Source organism: Mustelus asterias, unplaced genomic scaffold (genome assembly GCF_964213995.1).
Source record: "Mustelus asterias unplaced genomic scaffold, sMusAst1.hap1.1 HAP1_SCAFFOLD_401, whole genome shotgun sequence".
Taxonomy (NCBI): Eukaryota; Metazoa; Chordata; class Chondrichthyes; order Carcharhiniformes; family Triakidae; genus Mustelus; species Mustelus asterias.
Window position 1 is genome coordinate 101,046 of NW_027590356.1, and position 22,766 is coordinate 123,811.

General features: G+C 50.6%; 2 protein-coding genes across 2 annotated transcripts; both read left to right on the plus strand.

Annotated features, from left to right (window-relative positions):
• Window positions 1-3,142: 3,142 nt before the first annotated feature.
• uqcc3 (ubiquinol-cytochrome c reductase complex assembly factor 3) lies at window positions 3,143-11,114 on the plus strand. The gene is made up of 2 exons (XM_078204630.1): window positions 3,143-3,278; window positions 10,788-11,114. The coding sequence occupies exons 1-2, from the start codon at window positions 3,165-3,167 to the stop codon at window positions 10,932-10,934; spliced, it is 261 nt and encodes an 86-aa protein (XP_078060756.1). The 5' UTR covers window positions 3,143-3,164; the 3' UTR covers window positions 10,935-11,114.
• Window positions 10,942-15,343, plus strand: LOC144486573 (uncharacterized). Its single transcript, XM_078204629.1, has 2 exons — window positions 10,942-11,056; window positions 13,301-15,343. The coding sequence occupies exon 2, from the start codon at window positions 13,327-13,329 to the stop codon at window positions 15,136-15,138; it is 1,812 nt and encodes a 603-aa protein (XP_078060755.1). The 5' UTR covers window positions 10,942-11,056; window positions 13,301-13,326; the 3' UTR covers window positions 15,139-15,343.
• The last annotated feature ends 7,423 nt before the right edge of the window (window positions 15,344-22,766 follow it).

A 22,766-nucleotide genomic window follows, 5' to 3' on the forward strand; every position in this document is an offset into this window, starting at 1 on the left:
ACCCTGCGCGCTGTACTGAGTTATTACCGTATTACTCTGTGTGTTGTACTGAGTTATTACCGTATTCCCCTGTGTGTTGTACTGAGTTATTACCGTATTACCCTGTGTGTTGTACTGAGTTATTACCGTATTACCCTGCGCACTGTACTGAGTTATTACCGTATTACCCTGTGTGCTGTACTGAGTTATTACCGTATTACCCTGTGTGCTGTACTGAGTTATTACCGTATTACCCTGTGTGTTGTACTGAGTTATTACCGTATTACCCTGCGCGCTGTACTGAGTTATTACCGTATTACCCTGTGCGCTGTACTGAGTTATTACCGTATTACCCTGTGTGCTGTACTGAGTTATTACCGTATTACCCTGTGTGCTGTACTGTGTTATTACCGTATTACCCTGCGCGCTGTACTGAGTTATTACCGTATTACCCTGTGTTGTACTGAGTTATTACCGTATTACCCTGTGTGCTGTACTGAGTTATTACCGTATTACCCTGTGTGCTGTACTGAGTTATTACCGTATTACCCTGTGTGCTGTACTGAGTTATTACCGTATTACCCTGTGCGCTGTACTGAGTTATTACCGTATTACCCTGCGCGCTGTACTGTGTTATTACCGTATTACCCTGCGCACTGTACTGAGTTATTACCGTATTACCCTGTGCGCTGTACTGAGTTATTACCGTATTACCCTGTGTGCTGTACTGAGTTATTACCGTATTACCCTGCGCGCTGTACTGAGTTATTACCGTATTACCCTGTGTGTTGTACTGAGTTATTACCGTATTCCCCTGTGTGTTGTACTGAGTTATTACCGTATTACCCTGCGCGCTGTACTGAGTTATTACCGTATTACCCTGTGTGTTGTACTGAGTTATTACCGTATTCCCCTGTGTGCTGTACTGAGTTATTACCGTATTACCCTGTGTGCTGTACTGAGTTATTACCGTATTACCCTGTGTGCTGTACTGAGTTATTACCGTATTACCCTGTGTGTTGTACTGAGTTATTACCGTATTACCCTGCGCGCTGTACTGAGTTATTACCGTATTACCCTGCGCACTGTACTGAGTTATTACCGTATTACCCTGTGTGCTGTACTGAGTTATTACCGTATTACCCTGTGTGTTGTACTGAGTTATTACCGTATTACCCTGCGCACTGTACTGAGTTATTACCGTATTACCCTGTGTGCTGTACTGAGTTATTACCGTATTACCCTGTGTGCTGTACTGTGTTATTACCGTATTACCCTGCGCGCTGTACTGAGTTATTACCGTATTACCCTGCGCGCTGTACTGAGTTATTACCGTATTACCCTGTGTGTTGTACTGAGTTATTACCGTATTCCCCTGTGTGTTGTACTGAGTTATTACCGTATTACCCTGCGCGCTGTACTGAGTTATTACCGTATTACCCTGCGCACTGTACTGAGTTATTACCGTATTACCCTGTGTGCTGTACTGAGTTATTACCGTATTACCCTGTGTGCTGTACTGAGTTATTACCGTATTACCCTGTGTGCTGTACTGAGTTATTACCGTATTACCCTGTGTGCTGTACTGTGTTATTACCGTATTACCCTGTGTGCTGTACTGAGTTATTACCGTATTACCCTGTGTGTTGTACTGAGTTATTACCGTATTACCCTGCGCGCTGTACTGAGTTATTACCGTATTACCCTGTGTTGTACTGAGTTATTACCGTATTACTCTGTGTGCTGTACTGAGTTATTACCGTATTCCCCTGTGTGTTGTACTGTGTTATTACCGTATTACCCTGTGTGCTGTACTGAGTTATTACCGTATTACCCTGTGTGCTGTACTGAGTTATTACCGTATTCCCCTGTGTGTTGTACTGTGTTATTACCGTATTACCCTGTGTGCTGTACTGAGTTATTACCGTATTCCCCTGTGTGTTGTACTGTGTTATTACCGTATTACCCTGTGTGCTGTACTGAGTTATTACCGTATTACCCTGTGTGCTGTACTGAGTTATTACCGTATTTCCCTGCGCACTGTACTGAGTTATTACCGTATTACCCTGTGTGCTGTACTGAGTTATTACCGTATTACCCTGTGTGCTGTACTGAGTTATTACCGTATTACCCTGTGTTGTACTGAATTATTACCGTATTACCCTGTGTGCTGTACTGAGTTATTACCGTATTACCCTGCGCGCTGTACTGAGTTATTACCGTATTCCCCTGTGTGCTGTACTGAGTTATTACCGTATTACCCTGTGTGCTGTACTGAGTTATTACCGTATTACCCTGTGTGCTGTACTGAGTTATTACCGTATTCCCCTGTGTGCTGTACTGAGTTATTACCGTATTACCCTGCGCGCTGTACTGAGTTATTACCGTATTACCCTGTGTGCTGTACTGAGTTATTACCGTATTACCCTGTGTGTTGTACTGAGTTATTACCGTATTCCCCTGTGTGCTGTACTGAGTTATTACCGTATTACCCTGTGTGCTGTACTGAGTTATTACCGTATTACCCTGCGCGCTGTACTGAGTTATTACCGTATTACCCTGTGTGTTGTACTGAGTTATTACCGTATTACCCTGTGCGCTGTACTGAATTATTACCGTATTACCCTGTGTGCTGTACTGAGTTATTACCGTATTACCCTGTGTGCTGTACTGAGTTATTACCGTATTACCCTGTGTGTTGTACTGAGTTATTACCGTATTACCCTGCGTGCTGTACGGAGTTATTACCGTATTACCCTGCGTGCTGTAGAGTTATTACCGTATTACCCTGTGTGCTGTACTGAGTTATTACTGTATTACCCTGTGTGCTGTACTGAGTTATTACCGTATTACCCTGTGTGTTGTACTGAGTTATTACCGTATTACCCTGCGTGCTGTAGAGTTATTACCGTATTACCCTGCGCGCTCTACTGCGTTATTACCGTATTACCCTGTGTGCTGTACGGAGTTATTACCGTATTACCCTGCGTGCTGTAGAGTTATTACCGTATTACCCTGTGTGCTGTACTGAGTTATTACCGTATTACCCTGTGTGCTGTACTGAGTTATTACCGTATTACCCTGTGTGCCGCACAATGATTTATTACCGTAATACCCTGTGTGCCGCTCGCGGATTTATTACCGTATTACCCTGAGTGTGCGCGCTGGGGCCTGCTGCCGCTGCGATGAGGAGCCGGGGCCTTGCGTCGGGGATCTGGACGCTGCTGGCGGCGAGTGCGGCCGCGGTTTGCTGGGTGGTGGCGGGGCCGAGCGAACAGCGGAGGAGGGAGATTGTCCAGGTGAGGGAGAGAGAGGCGGCTGGGGGTCTCCCCCCGGGGTGGGGTCTCCCCCTCTCTCTGGGTGGGGGGTCTCCCCCCGGGGTGCGGGTCTCTCTCTCTCTGGGTGGAGTCTCCCTCTCCCCAGGGTGGGGGTCTCGCTGCTCTGGGTGGGGGTCTCCCTCTCTCTGGGTGGGGGGTCTCCCTCTCCCCAGGGTGGGGGTCTCTCTCTCTCTGGGTGGAGTCTCCCTCTCCCCAGGGTGGGGGTCTCGCTGCTCTGGGTGGGGGTCTCCCTCTCTCTGGGTGGGGGGTCTCTCTCTCTCTGGGTGGGGGGTCACCCTCTCTCTGGATGGGGGGTCTCCCTCTCTCTGGGTGGGGGTCTCCCTCTCTCTGGGTGGTGGGGTCTCTCTCTCTCTGGGTGGGGGGTCTCTCTCTCTCTGGGTGGGCGGTCTCTCTCTCTCAATACCTCATAAACCCCCATTAAAAACTGCAAATATCTCATAAACCCCCAAAAACCCACCAGACCCATTCAAAACCCCATTAAAAACCTCATAAACCCCCATTAAAAACCTCTTAATACCTCATAAACCCCATTAAAGACCTCAATACCTCATAAACCCCCATTAAAAACTGCAAATATCTCATAAACCCCATTAAAAACATCATAAACCCCCAAAAACCCACCCAGAACCATTAAAGCCGTCAAAAACCTCATAAACCCCCAAAAACCCACCAGACCCATTCAAAACCCCATTAAAAACCTCTAATACCTCATAAACCCCCAAAAACCCACCCAGACCATCATTAAAAAACTCAAATACCTCAAACCTCCATAAACCCTCCGTAAAACCCTGGGCGGCACGGTAGCACAGTGGTTAGCACTGCTGCTTCACAGCTCCAGAGACCTGGGTTCGATTCCCGGCCTTCGGTCACTGTCTGTGTGGAGTTTGCACATTCTCCTCGTGTCTGCGTGGGTTTCCTCCGGGTGCTTCGGTTTCCTCCCACAGTCCAAAGATATGCGGGTTAGGTTGATTGGCCATGCTAATAATTGCCCTTAGTGTCCTGAGATGCGTAGGTTAGAGGGATTAGTGGGTACAATATGTAGGAATATGGGGGTAGGGCCTGGGTGGGATTGTGGTCGGTGCAGACTCGATGGGCCGAATGGCCTCTTTCTGTACTGTAGGGTTTCGATGATGATTTCCATGAACCCTCATAAAACCCACCTAGACCATCATTAAAAACCTCAAAGACCTCATAAAACTCCATAAAACCCACCCTCACCCTCATGAAATACCTCAAATACCTCATAAACCCTCATAACATCCACCCTCATAGAAACATAGAAAACTACAGCACAAAACAGGCTCTTCGGCCCCACAAGTTGTGCCGAACATATCCCTACCTTTTAGGTCTACCTATAACCCTCCATCCTATTAAGTCCCATGTACTCATCCAGGAGTCTCTTAAAAGACCCTATTGAGTTTGCCTCCACCACCACCGACGTCAGCCGATTCCACTCACCCACCACCCTCTGAGTGAAAAACTTACCCCTGACATCTCCTCTGTACCTACCCCCCAGCACCTTAAACCTGTGTCCTCTCGTAGCAACCATTTCAGCCCTTGGAAATAGCCTCTGAGAGTCTACCCTATCCAGACCTCTCAACATCTTGTAAACCTCTATCAGGTCACCTCTCATCCTTCGTCTCTCCAGGGAGAAGAGACCAAGCTCCCTCAACCTATCCTCATAAGGCATGCCCCCCAATCCAGGCAACATCCTTGTAAATCTCCTCTGCACCCTTTCAATCTTTTCCACATCCTTCCTGTAATGAGGCGACCAGAACTGAGCACAGTACTCCAAGTGGGGTCTGACGAGGGTCTTATATAGCTGCATCATTATCCCCGGACTCCTAAACTCAATCCCTCGATTGATAAAGGCCAGCACACCATACGCCTTCTTAACCACCTCCTCCACCTGTGGGGCCGATTTTAGAGTCCTATGGACCGGACCCCAAGGTCCTTCTGATCCTCCACAGTACTAAGAGTCTTTCCCTTAATATTGTACTCCTTCATCCCATTTGACCTGCTAAAATGGACCACTATGCATTTATCTGGATTGAAGTCCATCTGCCACTTCTCCGCCCAATCTTGCATCCTATCTATGTCCCTCTGTAACTTCTGACATCCCTCCAGACTATCCACAACCCCACCAACCTTTGTGTCGTCGGCAAACTTACCAACCCATCCCTCCACTTCCTCATCCAGGTCATTTATGAAAATGACAAACAGCAAGGGTCCCAGAACAGATCCCTGGGGCACACCACTGGTGACCGACCTCCATTTAGAAAAAGACCCATCTACTCTGCCTCCTTTGGGCAAGCCAGTTCCGGATCCACAGGGCAGCAGCCCCTTGGATCCCATGCCCTCTCACTTTTTCTAGAAGCCTTGCATGGGGGACCTTATCGAACGCCTTGCTAAAATCCATATAAACCACATCTACCGCTTTCCCTTCGTCAATGTGTTTAGTCACATTTTCGAAGAACTCCACCAGGCTCGTAAGGCACGATCTGCCTTTGACAAAGCCATGCTGAGTATTCTTGAGCATACTAAACCTCTCCAAATGCTCATAAATCTTGTCCCTCAGGATCTTCTCCATCAGCTTATCAACCACTGAGGTTAGACTCACCGGTCGGTAATTTCCTGGGCTATCCCTATTCCCCTTCTTGAAAATAGGAACCACATCCGTAATCCTCCAATCCTCCGGCACCTCTCCCGTCTCCATCGACGACACAAAGATCATCGCCAGAGGCTCTGCAATCTCTTCCCTCGCCTCCCACAGTAACCTGGGGTACATCCCATCCGGACCCGGCGACTTATCTATCTTGATGCCATTCAAAGATTCCAGCACAACCTCTTTGTTAAAATCCACATACTCAAATCTTTTCAGTCCACCGCAAGCCCACAGTACATCCACCCATGTCCTTCTCCTCTGTGAAAACCGAGGCAAAATACTCATTAAGCACCTCTGTGATTTCTACTGGTTCCGTACTGATTTTCCCGCCTTCACCTTTTATAGGCCCTATTCCTTCACGTCTCATCCTTTTACTCTTCACTTATTTATAGAACGCATTAGGGTTTTCCTTAATCCTACCTGCCAAGGCCTTCTCGTGACCCCTTCTGGCTCTCCGAATTTCCATCTTTTAGTCCCTTCCTACAAGCCGTATACTCATCTAGATCCCTATCTTCGCCAAGCTCTCTGAACCTTTTGTACGCTTTCCTTTTCTTCTCGACTATGTCCCGCACAGCTTTCATGCACCACGGTTCCTTTAACCTACCAACTCCTCCCTGTCTGCTCGGAACATTGTCCTGTAGAATCCTAGACAGACATTCCTTGAAAAACTGCCACCTCTCTTCAGTAGATTTCCCCGAGAATACCTCCTTCCAATTTACTCCTCTAATTTGCTGTCTAAAGTCTTCATATTTCCCCTTACTCCATATAAACGCTTTCCTAGCTTGCCTGATCCTCTCTTTTTCCAATGCAAGCATAAAGCAGATAGAGTTATGATCGCTATCCCCAAGATGCTCTCCCACTGAGAGATCTGACACCTGTCCAGGTTCATTGGTCAGTATCAGATCAAGTACAGCCTCTCCTCTTGTCGGCTTGTCCACATGCTGTGTCAGGAAACCCTCCTGAACACACCTAACGAACTCCTCCCCATCCAAACCCCTTACCCTAGGGATATTCCAATCTATGTTTGGGAAATTAAAGTCTCCCATCACAACAACTCTGCTATTATTGCAGCTCTCCAGGATCTGTTTCCCTATCTGCTCCTCCACCTCCCTGTCACTATTGGGCGGCCTATAGAAAACTCCCAGCAAAGTGATCGACCCCTTCCCACTCCGAACTTCCACCCTCAGAGGCTCTGTAGACAATCCCTCCACAGCATACACCTTCTCTACAGCTGTGACACTATTCCTGATCAGCAGTGCCACTCCACCCCCTCTCTTGCCTCCCTCCCTGTCCTTCCTGAAACATCTGAATCCCGGCACCTGGAGTATCCAGTCCTGTCCCTGAGACATCCAAGTCTCCGTAATGGCCACCACGTCACACTTCCAGGCATCGATCCACGCTCTGAGCTCATCCCCTTTATTCACTATACTCCTGGCATTAAAGTAAACACATCTCAATCCTTTGGTCTGAGCTCTCCCCTTCTCTATCCCCCGTCCATCCTCCCTCTTGCACCGTCTATAACCCTTCTCTGTTTGGGAGCTAACTTCCTCGCTCCCAGTCACCTCGTCTCGATCCCCTCCCTCCAACCTATCTAGTTTAAACTCTCCCCATTAGCCTTAGCCAACCTTCCCGCCAGGATATTGGTCCCCCTGGGATTCAAGTGCCACCCCTTTTTTGTGTACAGGTCACACCTGCCCCTAAAGAGGTCCCAATGGTCCAGGAACCTGAATCCCTGACCCCTGCACCAGTCCCTCAGCCACACATTCATCCTCCACCTCACTCCATTCCTGCCCTCACCCTCCCGTGGCACAGGCAGCAATCCTGAGATTACTACCTTTGCTTTCCTCCTTCTCAGCTGTCTCCCTAATTCCCTATACTCTCTTTTCATGACCCCCTTCCCCCTTCCTTCCCACATCATCGGTACCAATATGTACCGCTACCTCTGGCTCCTCTCCCTCCCCCCTCACCCTCACTAAAAACCTCAAATACCTCATAAACCCTCATAAAACCCCATAAAACCCACCCTCATCTCATTAAAAACCTCAAATACCTCATAAAACCCTCATAAAACCCACTCTCACCCTCATTAAAAACCTCAAATACCTCATAAACCTCCATAAACCCTCATAAAACCCACCCTCAACCTCATTAAAAACCTCAAATACCTCATAAACCCATAAAACCCACCCAGACCCTCCTTAAAAAAACTCATAAACCATTTAAACCCTTCATAAAACCCATCATCAACCTCATTAAAAACCTCAAGTACCTCATAAATAACCCATAAATACCCCATAACTCCCCTACAAGTCAAAGAAACCCCCAGACCACCCTCCCGTACCCATAAAACCCACCCCAAACTCTCATAAGTCAAATAAAAAGTACCCCCAGACCGTGCACACCACATTATCCCCCCCAAACTAGAGACCGATCTCAAAACCCCTCAAAATCTCATGATAAACGCTACCACATAACACACTGAGTATGATCGTACAATTTCGGAGCAGGAGGTGGCCATTTGGCCCCTCAAACCTGCTCCTCCATTTAATAAGGTCATGGTGACCTAATTGTCGTTTCCCCCTCCACCCCGATAATCTTTCACCCCCTTGTTTATCAACCCTGTTATGAGACTAGGTTGGGAGAAATGCAGTTAATTCTAACCAAGCTACTTCACAGCTCAGAACACAGTGTAAATGTTTAATTCACTCACCAAAATGACCTTCCCTACTGCTATACCCAGCATAAAAGAGACTTTAGCCAGGCCTCAATAAACAGAGAGTAATTGATTTATTATGAAACAAAACGCCTTTTAAAATAAATTGCAATATTGATTAGCATACAGTTTGTAATCTGGAAGTGTAACGATTTACCCCTTTTCAAAAATTCCAAAGCAAGCACAAAACAAAGGGCAAGGCAAATAAGGTCTCTGTTTGGTGAATACTATAAAAAGACAATGTTTAATATGGTCCCAGGGTGGAAGAGTCAATTACTAGGGGGGCACAGGTTTAAGGTGCGAGGGGCAAGGTTTAAAGGAGATGTACGAGGCAAGTTTTTTACGATAGTGTCTTTTAAGGGGCGTCTGGACAATTACATGAATACATAGAAACATAGAACATAGGATGGGAATAGAGGGATACGGTCCCCGGAAGGGTAGGGGGTTTTAGTTCAGTCGGGCAGCATGGTCGGTGCAGGCTTGGAGGGCCGAAGGGCCTGTTCCTGTGCTGTAATATTCTTTGTTCTTTGTCCTGCCGTTGTTGAATTGACAACGTTCTGACCACAGGATACCTGGAAGACCTTTCAGACGAATCTTTGAAACACGGTCTGTGATAACTCTTGCGTGCCACTACCTCACAGGCTTTTACAATAAGGATGGGTTAAACTGAGATGAGAATTTTCTGGTTGAAGTATGAGTCATAACACTTGTCTCACCACCCCCTTAAACCCTCCACAAAAAACACACAATAGATCTCATAGAATCCAAACAGGGCAGAAGGAGGCCATTTGGCCCATTGAGTCTGTACTGACGGAACACCTTACCCAGGCCCACCCACACGTTTACCCCACAAATCTACCTAACCTGTACATTTTTGGAATGTGGGAGGAAACCGGAGCACCCAGCGGAAACCCACACAGACACGGGGAAAATGTGCAAACTCCACACAGGCAGTCACCCAAGGCTGGAATTGAACCCGGGTCCCTGGCGCTGTGATGCAGCAGTGCTAACCACTGTGCCACCCTCTCACCTCCTCTTCCAGCCCCCCTTCCCCCAACCCTCTCCACATATAACCCATCCCACCTCCTCACCCCACAAAGCCCACCATATATTGGAATAGTGAGTTACATATCCAGGTGAAAAGAGGTCAAGAGGTAATAGTAAGCTGTGCTGTTGGAAGCAGGAAACTGCAAAGGGACATTGACAAATCGAGTGAGTGAGGAACATTGTTACATCGGGGCGGCACGGTAGCACAGTGGTTAGCACTGCTGCTTCACAGCTCCAGGGACCTGGGTTCGATTCCCGGCTTGGGTCACTGTCTGTGTGGAGTTTGCACATTCTCCTCGTGTCTGCATGGGTTTCCTCCGGGTGCTCCGGTTTCCAGTCCAAAGATGTGCGGGTTAGGTTGATTGGCCATGCAAAAAAATTGCCCCTTAGTGTCCTGAGATGCGTAGGTTAGAGGGATTAGTGGGTAAAATATGTAGGGATATGGGGGTAGGGCCTGGGTGGGATTGTGGTCGGTGCAGACTCGATGGGCCGAATGGCCTCTTTCTGCACTGTAGGGTTTCTATGATTTCTAGATCGAGTTTGAGACGGGAAATGGTGAGATTATCCAATTTGGACCCAGGAAAAATAGACTGGAATAATTCCAATATGGCGGGAAGCGAGGAATTATGGGGAGCTGAGGAATTTCAAGAATTTGAGCATAGAAATCAGTAAAGATTGGTGGATAGATAGAAAATTCTAACAAATAGTCAAAGGGAGTACCTGCCAAAGGCGTGATGGATGGGAGTTATGTTCCAGTTGTCTAAAGTTCTGTTTGTACCCCATCTGGAGAAACTGTTCCGTTCCCGACATCATCTCAGGAAGCGGATATCGGGAAGATAAGGTTGAATACCCTTGCCTGTATAGCGCGCAAGAAACAATACTTTTCACTGTATACTAATACATGCGACAATAATAACTCAAATCCAATTGTATTTTCTTGAGTCTCGAGGAAAATAGGTGATGTAATGGTGCTTAATGTGTGAATGTTGTGTGTTCTATGTTGAAAGTTTTGTGACCTAAGTCTTTCTGTCCATTTCTTGTCCAGCATCTGCCTGAATCAAACAAAGTGCGGCTTGAGGCAAGTAGGCAGAGAAACACTTTGGTAATGCAAATCATCGAGGAGTCAGCACAAAGTGAGAAGAATATAGCTCGGAAAAAAGACTGGTACAAACTTTCCAGGTCAGATTCCTGAATGAAAAGCTTCCCGGTGGTGGACGCAAGCTGCGAAAGATAGTTTGACTCTCAACAATTCACAGAATCTTTCCAACATCGAAGCTAACCTTCCCGTACGCAGGAGAATCCATCATCTGAAATGTAATTATTGGAACTTTCTGCGCATTTAATTAAAGATTTAACAGTGAACAATTTCTAACCATCTTGTTCTCTTTAAGCTGAATGGAGGTGGTGGGAATGGCAGCTTCCCGCATCTTTACCATCTCCTGCTGCCCCATCACACATTGTCCTAGATGCGTGGCACAGTCTCTTCTCTATGGAGTGTAGGTGGCCTCCTGGACAGCACTGTGTCACCTCGCCTAGGCAGTAGTGTCCTGCTTACCCTGGGGCGCACATTCCAGACCCTCTGAGGGCAGCGACCGGCAATGGCTATGACCTCCCTCGGCCCCCTGGTCACCCAGCGACGTCACAATGCTTCACTGTGGTGTCACATGGTAACAGCAGCATTCCAGAACCAATCAGAGGACAATCCTTGTGGGCGACTTGAGGGACCAGCCCCTGGCTGCCACCCTCTGGGATGAACTTTGCATTTCCACTTTGAAAATGCAACTAAAGGGGGAGCCCGCACTGCCGGCTGTTTACCCAGATCCCCACCCCCATGGTAAGAAGTGTCCGTGGTTATCAAAACCCACACATTGTGTGGGCGGCACGGTGGCACAGTGGTTAGCACTGCTGCTTCACAGCTCCAGGGACCCGGGTTCGATTCCCGGCTCGGGTCACTGTCTGTGTGGAGTTTGCACATTCTCCTCGTGTCTGCATGGGTTTGCTCCGGGTGCTCCGGTTTCCTCCCACAGTCCAAAGATGTGCGGGTTAGGTTGATTGGCCAGGTTAAAATTGCCCCTTAGTGTCCTGAGATGCGTAGGTTAGAGGGATTAGTGGGTAAATGTGTAGGGATATGGGGGTAGGGCCTGGGTGGGAGTGTGGTCGGTGCAGACTCGATGGGCCGAATGGCTTCTTTCTGCACTGTAGGGTTTCTATAATTTCTATGAACTGAGGCAACCTGGATCTTCTGCTGGGTGCTAAACTAGGATTAACGTAAGAATAACAAGATTGTAGTAATATTTCTCTGAGATTTGAACTGGATATCACGAGAGAAACTGCATGGGATGTAGGGGAGAAAGTAGCCCCATAAATCATCGGCAAGATACAGCCAGAGTGTAGTAATCACCATTCTCCACTTCTCACAACACATTCCCATCAACACTACCTCCCCCCGATATTTCTCACACTCAGAATGGTGAGTGAGCAGAGCCTTACTTTGTCAGCTGCCCCCTGGATGATTGGGGCTCCTCAATGACTGGGCATTCCAGGTAAGACATTCCCTTTGGCAGTGATGTGGTGATTTATTGCCCCTTCCAACCACACCATCTGTGGATCCGTGGATCCTCTCATGAGTCCAGTGGTGGGATTCCCAAACCATGGCCTCAGTACCTCTGAGCTCAGAGTTGCCGAGCTCATCACACCAGGTTGATAACTAGTGATCCCTGTTGGTAAACCTGTATCTACGGGCATTAGGAGATTGCCTCTTTGCATTGGCTTAGAAATCTTAGAAACCCTACAGCGCAGAAAGAGGCCATTCGGCCCATCGAGTCTGCACCGACCACAATCCCATCCAGGCCCTACCCCCATATCCACCCACTAATCCACGCATCCCAGGACACTAAGGGGCAATTTTAGGATGGCCAATCAACCTAACCCGCACATCTTTGGACTGTGGGAGGAAACCGGAGCACCCGGAGGAAACCCACGCAGACACGAGGGGAATGTGCAAACTCCACACAGACAGTGACCCAAGCCGGGAATCGAACCCAGGTCCCTGGAGCTGTGAAGTAGCAGTGCTAACCACTGTGCCACCGTGCTGGTAATGGTTAAAGTTTTTAAATGGTTAAATGGTTTTTAATGGTTAAAGTTTTTAAAAATCTGTTCATGGGACGTCAGCATCTCTGGCAGAGCAACATTTATTGCCCATTCCTGAGGGCATTTAAGAGTCACCCACATTGCTGTGGTTCTGGAGTCACAAGTAGGCCAGACTGGGTAAGGACGGCAGATTTCCCTCCCTAAAGAACGTTAGTGAACCAGATGGGTTTTTACAACAATCGACAATGGTTTCATGGTCATCAGTAGATTCTTAATTCCAGCTATTTATTGAATTCAAATTTCACCATCTGCTGTGGTGGGATTCGAACCCGGGTCCCCAGAGCATTACCCTGGGTCTCTGAATTATTAGTCCAGCAACAATACCACGACACCATTGCCTCCCCTTAAGTTAAGTTAAGGTCTTTGGCTTTCTCTCAATTCAAATACTTCTTCCCCTGCTTCCTGCAGATTTGTTATTGTTTATAGTTGCCATTATGACCTGTCTCCTGATCATACAAGCCCTGCCGAGTATCACTATGAAGAGGAAACAACAAAGAGACAAGCCTGATCATGTGAGGGTTTGCTTTGCCCAACCTCGATCCAGATACCTCACTTCCAATTTGGTGGAATCCATTTGGTGTTCATCGTTTTCTAATCCTCGGACCAGGTCTGGTGGCCATCCGATTGCCAGAATCCAGACATCAATCAAGGGACAACCCACAACCCTTCCAGTCCTCTCATCCCCCTGTCTCGCACTGCAGTCTGTGCTGGCCATGGAGATGACTGCTGCCACTGAGTACCGAATCCCCCAAGCATCAGTCCAAACCAAAGAGAAATCACTTTCCAGCTTAAATCTTCAGACATGTGGTACAAAACACTCCCTCCAGCTGCCCTCAGCCTCCTATCCGTCCAACTTAAGCACCATTTTCAGCCTTGGTCATCCTAAAGATCAAAGACAAGAGCCTACCTATAGTTCAAGAGAAAGAAGATTATCTATAGACTCCAGCAGAGATGATGGTGAATATCCAGAGAAGGGCAAAGTTCCTCATAGTCTCCAGCCTGTCCTGGAGTCAAGATCCAATTCAGGTTCTTTAGCTATGCTCAGTGCCAACTCATTGTCTTCAGATCTGGTTAACCCCATCACCATGACCTCGCCAGCACCTCACCAGTTAGCTCAGACACCAGGAATGTGGGTTCTAGTAGCTGGGGAGAGCCAACCATCCCACCGGCCACCAAATTCCTGTAGTTGCCTACAGGGCAAATCACCAAAACCAAGCTCAAGCCTCAAAGGCTTAACTGTTCAAAATGGTGAGGCATCAGTCACAACTTTCAACCCAAGTGTCACCATTGCCTCAGTGGATCAACCAAAGACATCTACTGGAGGTTACTCTGCAGTGTCGAGGTCAACTATAAGAACAAGTGACCAGAATAGACCATGTCCCAAAGGAGCAGAAGGTGATGGCCCCTTCACCATTTCGCACCTCATTAACGCTTCACACTTTGGAAGCCCAGGAGTCAACATAAACAAAGATCATTCCATAGAGCAGATACCAAGCCTAATACCGATACCTACACACTGTCAAAGCCCAAGACTAATCCCAGCATCAACTTCATCTGTCTCAAAATTACAGTGCAAATCAGAACCATTCTTTGCAGCTGCAACCCATATGAGACCTTCAAAATGTGATGAGTTTGTTGAGATACCACTTGATGAAATATTCCCTCCAAATCCCAAAGCAGTTCCTGAAAGGAAGGCATGGCTGGGGATCTCGGAGCCACTGTCAGAGCTCTGGACCAAGATTCTGCCATCTTCAATCTTTAACTGTTTCCATAACCCAGCAGGAGAAAAGCTCCGAGCTCCTGCAGGAAAGAACCTGACCACGGATTCTAGCAACACCCTGAGTGTCAGAGTTCCATCAGGAGCACCAGGCTCGGGGACTGGACTGGATGCGGGACACGCCTGGGGGAAGATTCTGAATGTTTCTAGATCCAGTCATGAACCATTACCCTGGGGAGAAACCTTTGCTGACCTACTGTTCCAAGAAATTTTTAAACCAACTGAAATTCTTAAAAGCGACCATCCCATTTCTAGCAGAGGAACAGAGAGGGTTAGGCAGAATGAGTTTCAGCTAACAACAGTGAATACGTCAATGACTTGTAAAGACCAAGACCATACCAAAAGCCCAGTTCCTATCAGCAAGGAGGTGTTTGTGTCCGTACCTTGTCAACCTAACAGAGCAGAACAATTTATTCAAAATTCTCATTGTGAGTCCTCCTGGGCAGGAGGCCAGTCTGGCTCAAAATAAGATCCTTTCATTGCCTCCCTCACCTTGTCTGTATGGCTCTCAGCTTCCAGCATCAAGCATGAGGAGATTTCTTGCAATGTTCTTCAAATCATTTTTAACTTCTGTAGAGTATCCCACCGCCTCCTTATCTCCCCATCCAATCCCATCTCTCCAGCAGAATCTGATTGATTGGAAATTGCAGAAAACTAATAAATAATCTTCTTTCATTGGCTTGTTGTGGATGAGTTTGGGACCACAGACAGGGCGAGCCTGAGGGTCAACTGAAGTTCTGATTACCGTGTAAATCGGGCAGAGGATGGAGTGGAGGAGGGGGGGATGGGGGTGAGTGGAGGAGGGGGAGATGGAGGTGAGTGGAGGAGGGGGAGATGGGGGTGAGTGGAGGAGGGGGAGATGGGGGTGAGTGGAGGAGGAGGGGATGGGGTGAGTGGAGGAGGGGGAGATGGGGGTGAGTGGAGGAGGGGGAGATGGGGGTGAGTGGAGGAGGAGGGGATGGGGGTGAGTGGAGGAGGGGGAGATGGGGGTGAGTGGAGGGGGGGATGGGGGTGAGTGGAGGAGGGGGAGATGGGGGTGAGTGGAGGAGGGGGAGATGGGGGTGAGTGGAGGAGGGGGAGATGGGGGTGAGTGGAGGAGGAGGGGATGGGGGTGAGTGGAGGAGGGGGAGATGGGGGTGAGTGGAGGAGGGAATGGGGGTGAGTGGAGGAGGGGGAGATGGGGTGAGTGGGGAGGGGATGGGGGTGAGTGGAGGAGGGGGAGATGGGGGTGAGTGGAGGAGGGGGAGATGGGGGTGAGTGGAGGAGGGGGAGATGGGGGTGAGTGGAGGAGGAGGGGATGGGGGTGAGTGGAGGAGGGGGAGATGGGGGTGAGTGGAGGAGGGGATGGGGTGACTGGAGGAGGGGATGGGGGTGAGTGGAGGAGGGGATGGGGGTGAGTGGAGGAGGGGGAGATGGGGGTGAGTGGAGGAGGAGGGGATGGGGGTGAGTGGAGGAGGAGGGGATGGGGGTGAGTGGAGGAGGGGGAGATGGGGGTGAGTGGAGGAGGAGGGGATGGGGGTGAGTGGAGGAGGGGGAGATGGGGGTGAGTGGAGAAGGGGGAGATGGGGGTGAGTGGAGGGAGGAGGGGATGGGGGTGAGTGGAGGAGGGGGAGATGGGGGTGAGTGGAGAAGGGGGAGATGGGGGTGAGTGGAGGAGGGGGAGATGGGGTGAGTGGAGGAGGGGGAGATGGGGGTGAGTGGAGGAGGGGGAGATGGGGTGAGTGGAGGAGGGGGTGATGGGGGTGAGTGGAGGAGGGATGGGGTGAGTGGAGGAGGGGGAGATGGGGGTGAGTGGAGGAGGGGATGGGGGTGAGTGGAGGAGGGGGATGGGGGTGAGTGGAGGAGGGGAGATGGGGGTGAGTGGAGAGGGGGAGATGGGGGTGAGTGGAGGAGGGGGGAGATGGGGGGTGAGTGGAGGAGGGGAGATGGGGGTGAGTGGAGGAGGGGGAGATGGGGGTGAGTGGAGGAGGGGGAGATGGGGGGAGTGGAGGAGGGGGAGATGGGGGTGAGTGGAGGAGGGGGAGATGGGGGTGAGTGGAAGAGGGATGGGGGTGAGTGGAGGAGGGGGAGATGGGGGTGAGTGGAGGAGGGGGAGATGGGGGTGAGTGGAGGAGGGGATGGGGTGAGTGGAGGAGGGGGAGATGGGGGTGAGTGGAGGAGGAGGAGGGGATGGGGGTGAGTGGAGGAGGAGGGGGAGATGGGGGTGAGTGGAGGAGGGGGAGATGGGGGTGAGTGGAGGAGGGGGAGATGGGGGTGAGTGGAGGAGGGGGAGATGGGGGTGAGTGGAGGAGGAGGGGATGGGGGTGAGTGGAGGAGGGGGAGATGGGGGTGAGTGGAGGAGGAGGGGATGGGGTGAGTGGAGGAGGGGGGATGGGGGTGCGTAGAGGAGGGGATGGGGGTGAGTGGAGGAGGGGAGATGGGGGTGAGTGGAGGAGGAGGGGATGGGGTGAGTGGAGGAGGGGGGATGGGGGTGCGTAGAGGAGGGGATGGGGGTGAGTGGAGGAGGGGATGGGGGTGAGTGGAGGAGGAGGGGATGTGGGTGAGTGGAGGAGGGGGAGATGGGGGTGAGTGGAGGAGGAGGGGATGGGGGTGAGTGGAGGAGGGGGAGATGGGGGTGAGTGAGTGGGCAAAAGGCGAGGGTCAGTAAGGGGAGTGGGACAAGCAGTGACGAAACTGGAGACAGGAGTTATTGGGCTCCAGTCTAGTTGGTTGGGCTTTGGTTGGACCTGAATCCACTAATTACAAATGGGTTTGTTACTGTTCAATCCTTTACATCTCTAATACTGTATAACATTTCTGTCAGGTGGGCCTTCACAGAGAATGAGATCATGGAAAGTTTATGTCACGGAAAGAGACTACTTGACCTATTGTGTCTGCCAAACAATGAGCCATCCAGCCGAATCCCACGATCCAGCATTCGGACTGGAGCCCTGTCGGCGACAGCACTTCAGGCACTTATCCAGTCATCTTTTACATAAGTTGAGGCTTTCTGCAGTGACTTTGCAGGCAGTGAGTTTCAGACCTCAACCATCCTCTGGATGAAAGTATTTTTCCTCCTCTCCTCTAATCTTTCTCCGAATCACTTTAAATCTATGTCCCTTCTAATCACTGACGTCTCTGTTAAAGTAAAAGGCCCTTCCCATCCCTTCCTTCACATGTTTGTACATCTCAAATCAAATCTCTCCTCAACCTCCTCTGTTCAAAGGGGAACAACCCCAGTCTATCCAATCTTTCCCCGTAACTGCAATTTTCCAATCCTGGCAATGTCCTCATCAATCTCCTCTGTACCTTCTCGAATGCAATTCCATCTCTTCTGTAATGAATGGATGGACTGCACACATTCCTCAAGTTGTGGCCTAATTAAGGCTTTATATAGTTTCAGTATGCCCTCCCTGCCCTTACACTCTATGTCTCGGCTAATAAATGAAAGGATTCTGTATGCTTTGGGCGGCACGGTGGCACAGTGGGTTAGCACTGCTGCCTCACAGCGCCAGGGACCCGGGGCAGCACGGTGACACAGTGGGTTCACACTGCTGCCTCACAGCGCCAGGGACCCGGGGCAGCACGGTGACACAGTGGGTTAGCACTGCTGCCTCACAGCGCCAGGGACCCGGGGCAGCACGGTGGCACAGTGGGTTAGCACTGCTGCCTCACAGCGCCAGGGACCCGGGGCAGCACGGTGACACAGTGGGTTAGCACTGCTGCCTCACAGCGCCAGGGACCCGGGGCAGCACGGTGGCACAGTGGTTAGCACTGCTGCCTCACAGATACAGGGACCCGGGGCAGCACGGTGACACAGTGGGTTAGCACTGCTGCCTCACAGATACAGGGACCCGGGGCAGCACGGTGACACAGTGGGTTAGCACTGCTGCCTCACTGTGCCAGGGACCCGGGGCAGCACGGTGACACAGTGGGTTAGCACTGCTGCCTCACTGTGCCAGGGACCCGGGGCAGCACGGTGACACAGTGGGTTAGCGCTGCTGCCTCACAGCGCCAGGGACCCGGGGCAGCACGGTGACACAGTGGGTTAGCACTGCTGCCTCACAGCGCCAGGGACCCGGGGCAGCACGGTGACACAGTGGGTTAGCACTGCTGCCTCACAGCGCCAGGGACCCGGGGCAGCACGGTGACACAGTGGGTTAGCACTGCTGCCTCACAGCGCCAGGGACCCGGGGCAGCACGGTGACACAGTGGGTTAGCGCTGCTGCCTCACAGCGCCAGGGACCCGGGGCAGCACGGTGACACAGTGGGTTAGCACTGCTGCCTCACAGCGCCAGGGACCTGGGTTCGATTTCTGGTCTTGGGTCACTGTCTGTGCGGAGTCTGCACGTTCTCCCCGTGTCTGCGTGGGTTTCCTCCGGGTGCTCCGGTTTCCTCCCACAGTCCGAAAGACGTTCTGGTTGGGGTGGATTGGCCGTGCTAAATTCTCCCTCAGTGTACCTGAACAGGCGCCGGAGTGTGGCGACTCGGGGATTTTCACAGTAACTTCATTGCAGTGTTAATGTAAGCCTTACTTGTGACACCAATAAATAAATAAACTTTAGACTTCTTTATATTGTCAGATTGTCAACAAGCTTTAAGTTTTTAAATCATTCTTTGGATGTGTGTCGCTGGCCATCTGTAATTACTCTTGAGAAGATGGTCGTGAGCTGCTGCAGTCCATGTGGTGTAGGTACACCCACAGTGCTGTTAGACAGAGGGACTTCAAGGACTCCTGGGAGAGGAATAAGTCAAAATCCATCCAATTTTCTGTCTGAAATCAGTCCCAGCTTTGTTCAGGAAAGGTAGCATGTTCGGCCTGCAAAATACAATGAGAGGGGTGAAATTGTACTTCAATAATACATTTATTTTGTTCCCAAGCAGACTATGCAGAGGCGATGATGACCATTTATTAGGTATTGGCAGTATTACACAGCCTGAGACCAGCAGAGTCCAGGTTTTAGCCCTGGTCTGTGTGGAGTTAGCTGATTCGAGCTGGGACCAGGATCTGGATCCTGAATCGATCTTAGCTTCCCTGCCCAGGCAGGAGAGTGAGGTGAGAAAAGTCTGACTACTATCGAGTGAATCTGGTGGCATCTGTCTGTGTGCCTGTCTGAGTCCAGGTGTTTGTGTGTCTACAACATCAGTACAGGAAATATTTCTGATTCAAATTATTTATTCTAACCACAAAAGACTTTTTACACATTTGCAACTAATTTCCTCAGTTTGCAAAGGACAGACCTTTCCGTGTGGGACATGTTTGGTCTTTTGTTCTGTGCAGCGCGCTTTTTCATATCTCCAGTAAAACTATTGGTGCGACTTATTTAATCCATTGATCCAATTTCTGAGAAACTGTCTGTTCCTCACTGGAGGCACGGATATCACCAGGAGCAGCAACACTCCCAGTGTCTGCGCTCACTCCCAGTGTCCGAGCTCACTCCCAGTGTCCGCGCTCACACCCAATGTCCGAGCTCACTCCCAGTGTCCGAGCTCACTCCCAGTGTCCGCGCTCACTCCCAGTGTCCGCGCTCACTCCCAGTGTCCGAGCTCACTCCCAGTGTCCGAGCTCACTCCTAGTGTCCGCGCTCACTCCCAGTGTCCGACCACACTCCCAGTGTCCGCGCTCACTCCCAGTGTCCGCGCTCACTCCCAGTGTCCGACCACACTCCCAGTGTCCGAGCTCACTCCCAGTGTCCGCGCTCACTCCCAGTGTCCGCGCTCACTCCCAGTGTCCGAGCTCACTCCCAGTGTCCGACCACACTCCCAGTGTCCGAGCTCACTCCCAGTGTCCGAGCTCACTCCCAGTGTCCGCGCTCACTCCCAGTGTCCGAGCTCACTCCCAGTGTCCGAGCTCACCCCTAGTGTCCGAGCTCACCCCTAGTGTCCGAGCCCACTCCCAGTGTCCGCGCTCACTCCCAGTGTCCGCGCTCACTCCCAGTGTCCGAGCTCACTCCCAGTGTCCGCGCTCACTCCCAGTGTCCGCGCTCTCTCCCAGTGTCCGAGCTCACTCCCAGTGTCCGAGCTCACTCCCAGTGTCCGCGCTCACTCCCAGTGTCTGCGCTCACTCCCAGTGTCCGAGCTCACTCCCAGTGTCCGGGCTCACCCCTAGTGAGAGACATGATTTTCCACTCACAAAGTCATGCTGACTGTCCCTAATCAGTCCTTGCATCTCTAAATGCCTGTAGGTCCGGTCTCTCAAAATAACTTCCAACAATTTACCCACCACAGATGTGAGGCTCACTGGCCTGTAGTTCCCAGGCTTTTCCCTGCAGCCCTTTTTAAACAAAGGCACAACATTTGCCACTCTCCAATCTTCAGGCACCGTGACCATTGATGATTCAAATATCTCGGCTAGGGGACCCGCAATTTCCTCTGTGGGGGGAATGGGGGTCTGTGTGTGTGTGAGAGTGTCTGTGTGGGGGGCAATGGGGGTATGTGTGTGTGTTTGTGGGTGGGTGTCTGTCTGTGTGTGGAGGGGGGGGGGAAGGGGGTCTGTGTGTGTGTGTGAGTGTGTGTTTGGGGGGGGAATGGGGGTATGTGTGTGTGTGTGTGGGTGTCTGTGAGTGGGGAATGGGGTTATGTGTGTCTGTGTGTGTGTGTGGGGGGGGAATGGGGGAGTGTGTGTGTGTGTGTGGGGTGGGGGGAATGGGGGTTGGTGTATATGTGTGTGTGTGTGTGGGGTGGGGGGGAATGGGGGTTGGTGTATATGTGTGTGTGTGTGTGGGGTGGTGGGTAATGGGGGAGTGTGTGTGTGAGTGTGTGGGGTGGGGGGGAATGGGGGTTGGTGTATATGTGTGTGTGTGTGTGGGGTGGTGGGTAATGGGGGAGTGTGTGTGTGTGTGTGTGGGGTGGGGGGGAATGGGGGAGTGTGTGTGTGAGTGTGTGGGGTGGGGGGGAATGGGGGTTGGTGTATATGTGTATATGTGTGAGTGTGTGTGTGTGTGTGTGGGATGGGGGGGAATGGTGGAGTGTGTGTGAGTGTGTGGGGTGGGGGGGAATGGGGGTTGGTGTATATGTGTGTGTGTGTGTGGGGTGGGGGGGGAATGGGGGAGTGTGTGTGTGTGTGGGGGGGGGGGAATGGGGGAGTGTGTGTGTGTGTGTGTGTGTGTGTGAGGCCTTACCATATGTATATGTCACCCAGCATTAATATGTTTCCAGCCATGGTCCCTTAGCAGGGGAAGCAGTCCACCCATCAGTTTCCAGTTGTCTCCAGCACAGACTAATAGGGTTATTCAGCTGAACTAATCTCTTCTTCACAGCAAGAGTAACAGACATGAGAGCAAATGCTTACCTGTTCTCTGTCACTCCAAACATTTCTTCAGCCTTCAGGCTAATGTGACATGGAGAGGGTCAAGGCAGACAACTCCTCAAGAACCTGTTCCTCTGGACAGTTTGATCTGAGTTTCCCCTCCCAGAGCAATGATCCTTTAACTCATTGTCGCGCCGGCTCTGTCTCTTTAACTGAGCAGTTCAGACACTGTCGAGTGTCTCAGAGCTGTGGGTCCAAGTTCAGGAATCTGGTCGTTTACTGGAAAGCAGGTTGAAGAGTTATATTCCTGAGAGTCGATAAATCATAAAGAGTGACAGAGACAAATAGAAGCCCCTCCCACTGAGGACTGCCGGCAGACGAGGCTCTACAGGGTCCATGTGCCCACCTTTCACTCCTGAATCGAGTGACCTAACTCCATGATGGGCTACTCGTGTCCATGCACCTTTCATTCCCAGTGCAGCTGAGAGTCCTGGAACTCACTGCGGTCACTACCACATTAGGTCACCTACTGACCATATGGATTTCTAGAATACAGCGTCCACCTATTTACATGATAAGGAGAAGGTTAAAGGTGAGACAAAGTGCGCAGTATCTTGAGTCCTCACTCACCCAGGGCAGACTTTACTAGTTAGATTGTTGAAGACACATTGATGCTCCTTAAGGGCCTGAGTGTGTGTTTAATCATCCAGTTTCTTAGTGTCCTGAGGCTGGAGGAAAAGATGTGAGTGGGCAGGATTTAAAGTCAGTGTGATAGACATTCTGAAAGAACTCGGGAAACATTCATTTCTCACAATACCAGGGAGTGGGGGGACAAAGGGGGAATGTGGACATCTCCCAATCCTGGGAAT

Excerpts from the sequence above, each read along its gene's own strand:
- uqcc3 (XM_078204630.1), top strand. The coding sequence starts at position 3,165 with ATGAGGAGCCGGGGCCTTGCGTCGGGGATCTGGACGCTGCTGGCGGCG. Across the intron at positions 3,279-10,787 it reads GGAGGAGGGAGATTGTCCAG|CATCTGCCTGAATCAAACAA; the intron begins GTGAGGGAGAGA and ends TTTCTTGTCCAG.
- LOC144486573 (XM_078204629.1), top strand. The coding sequence starts at position 13,327 with ATGACCTGTCTCCTGATCATACAAGCCCTGCCGAGTATCACTATGAAG.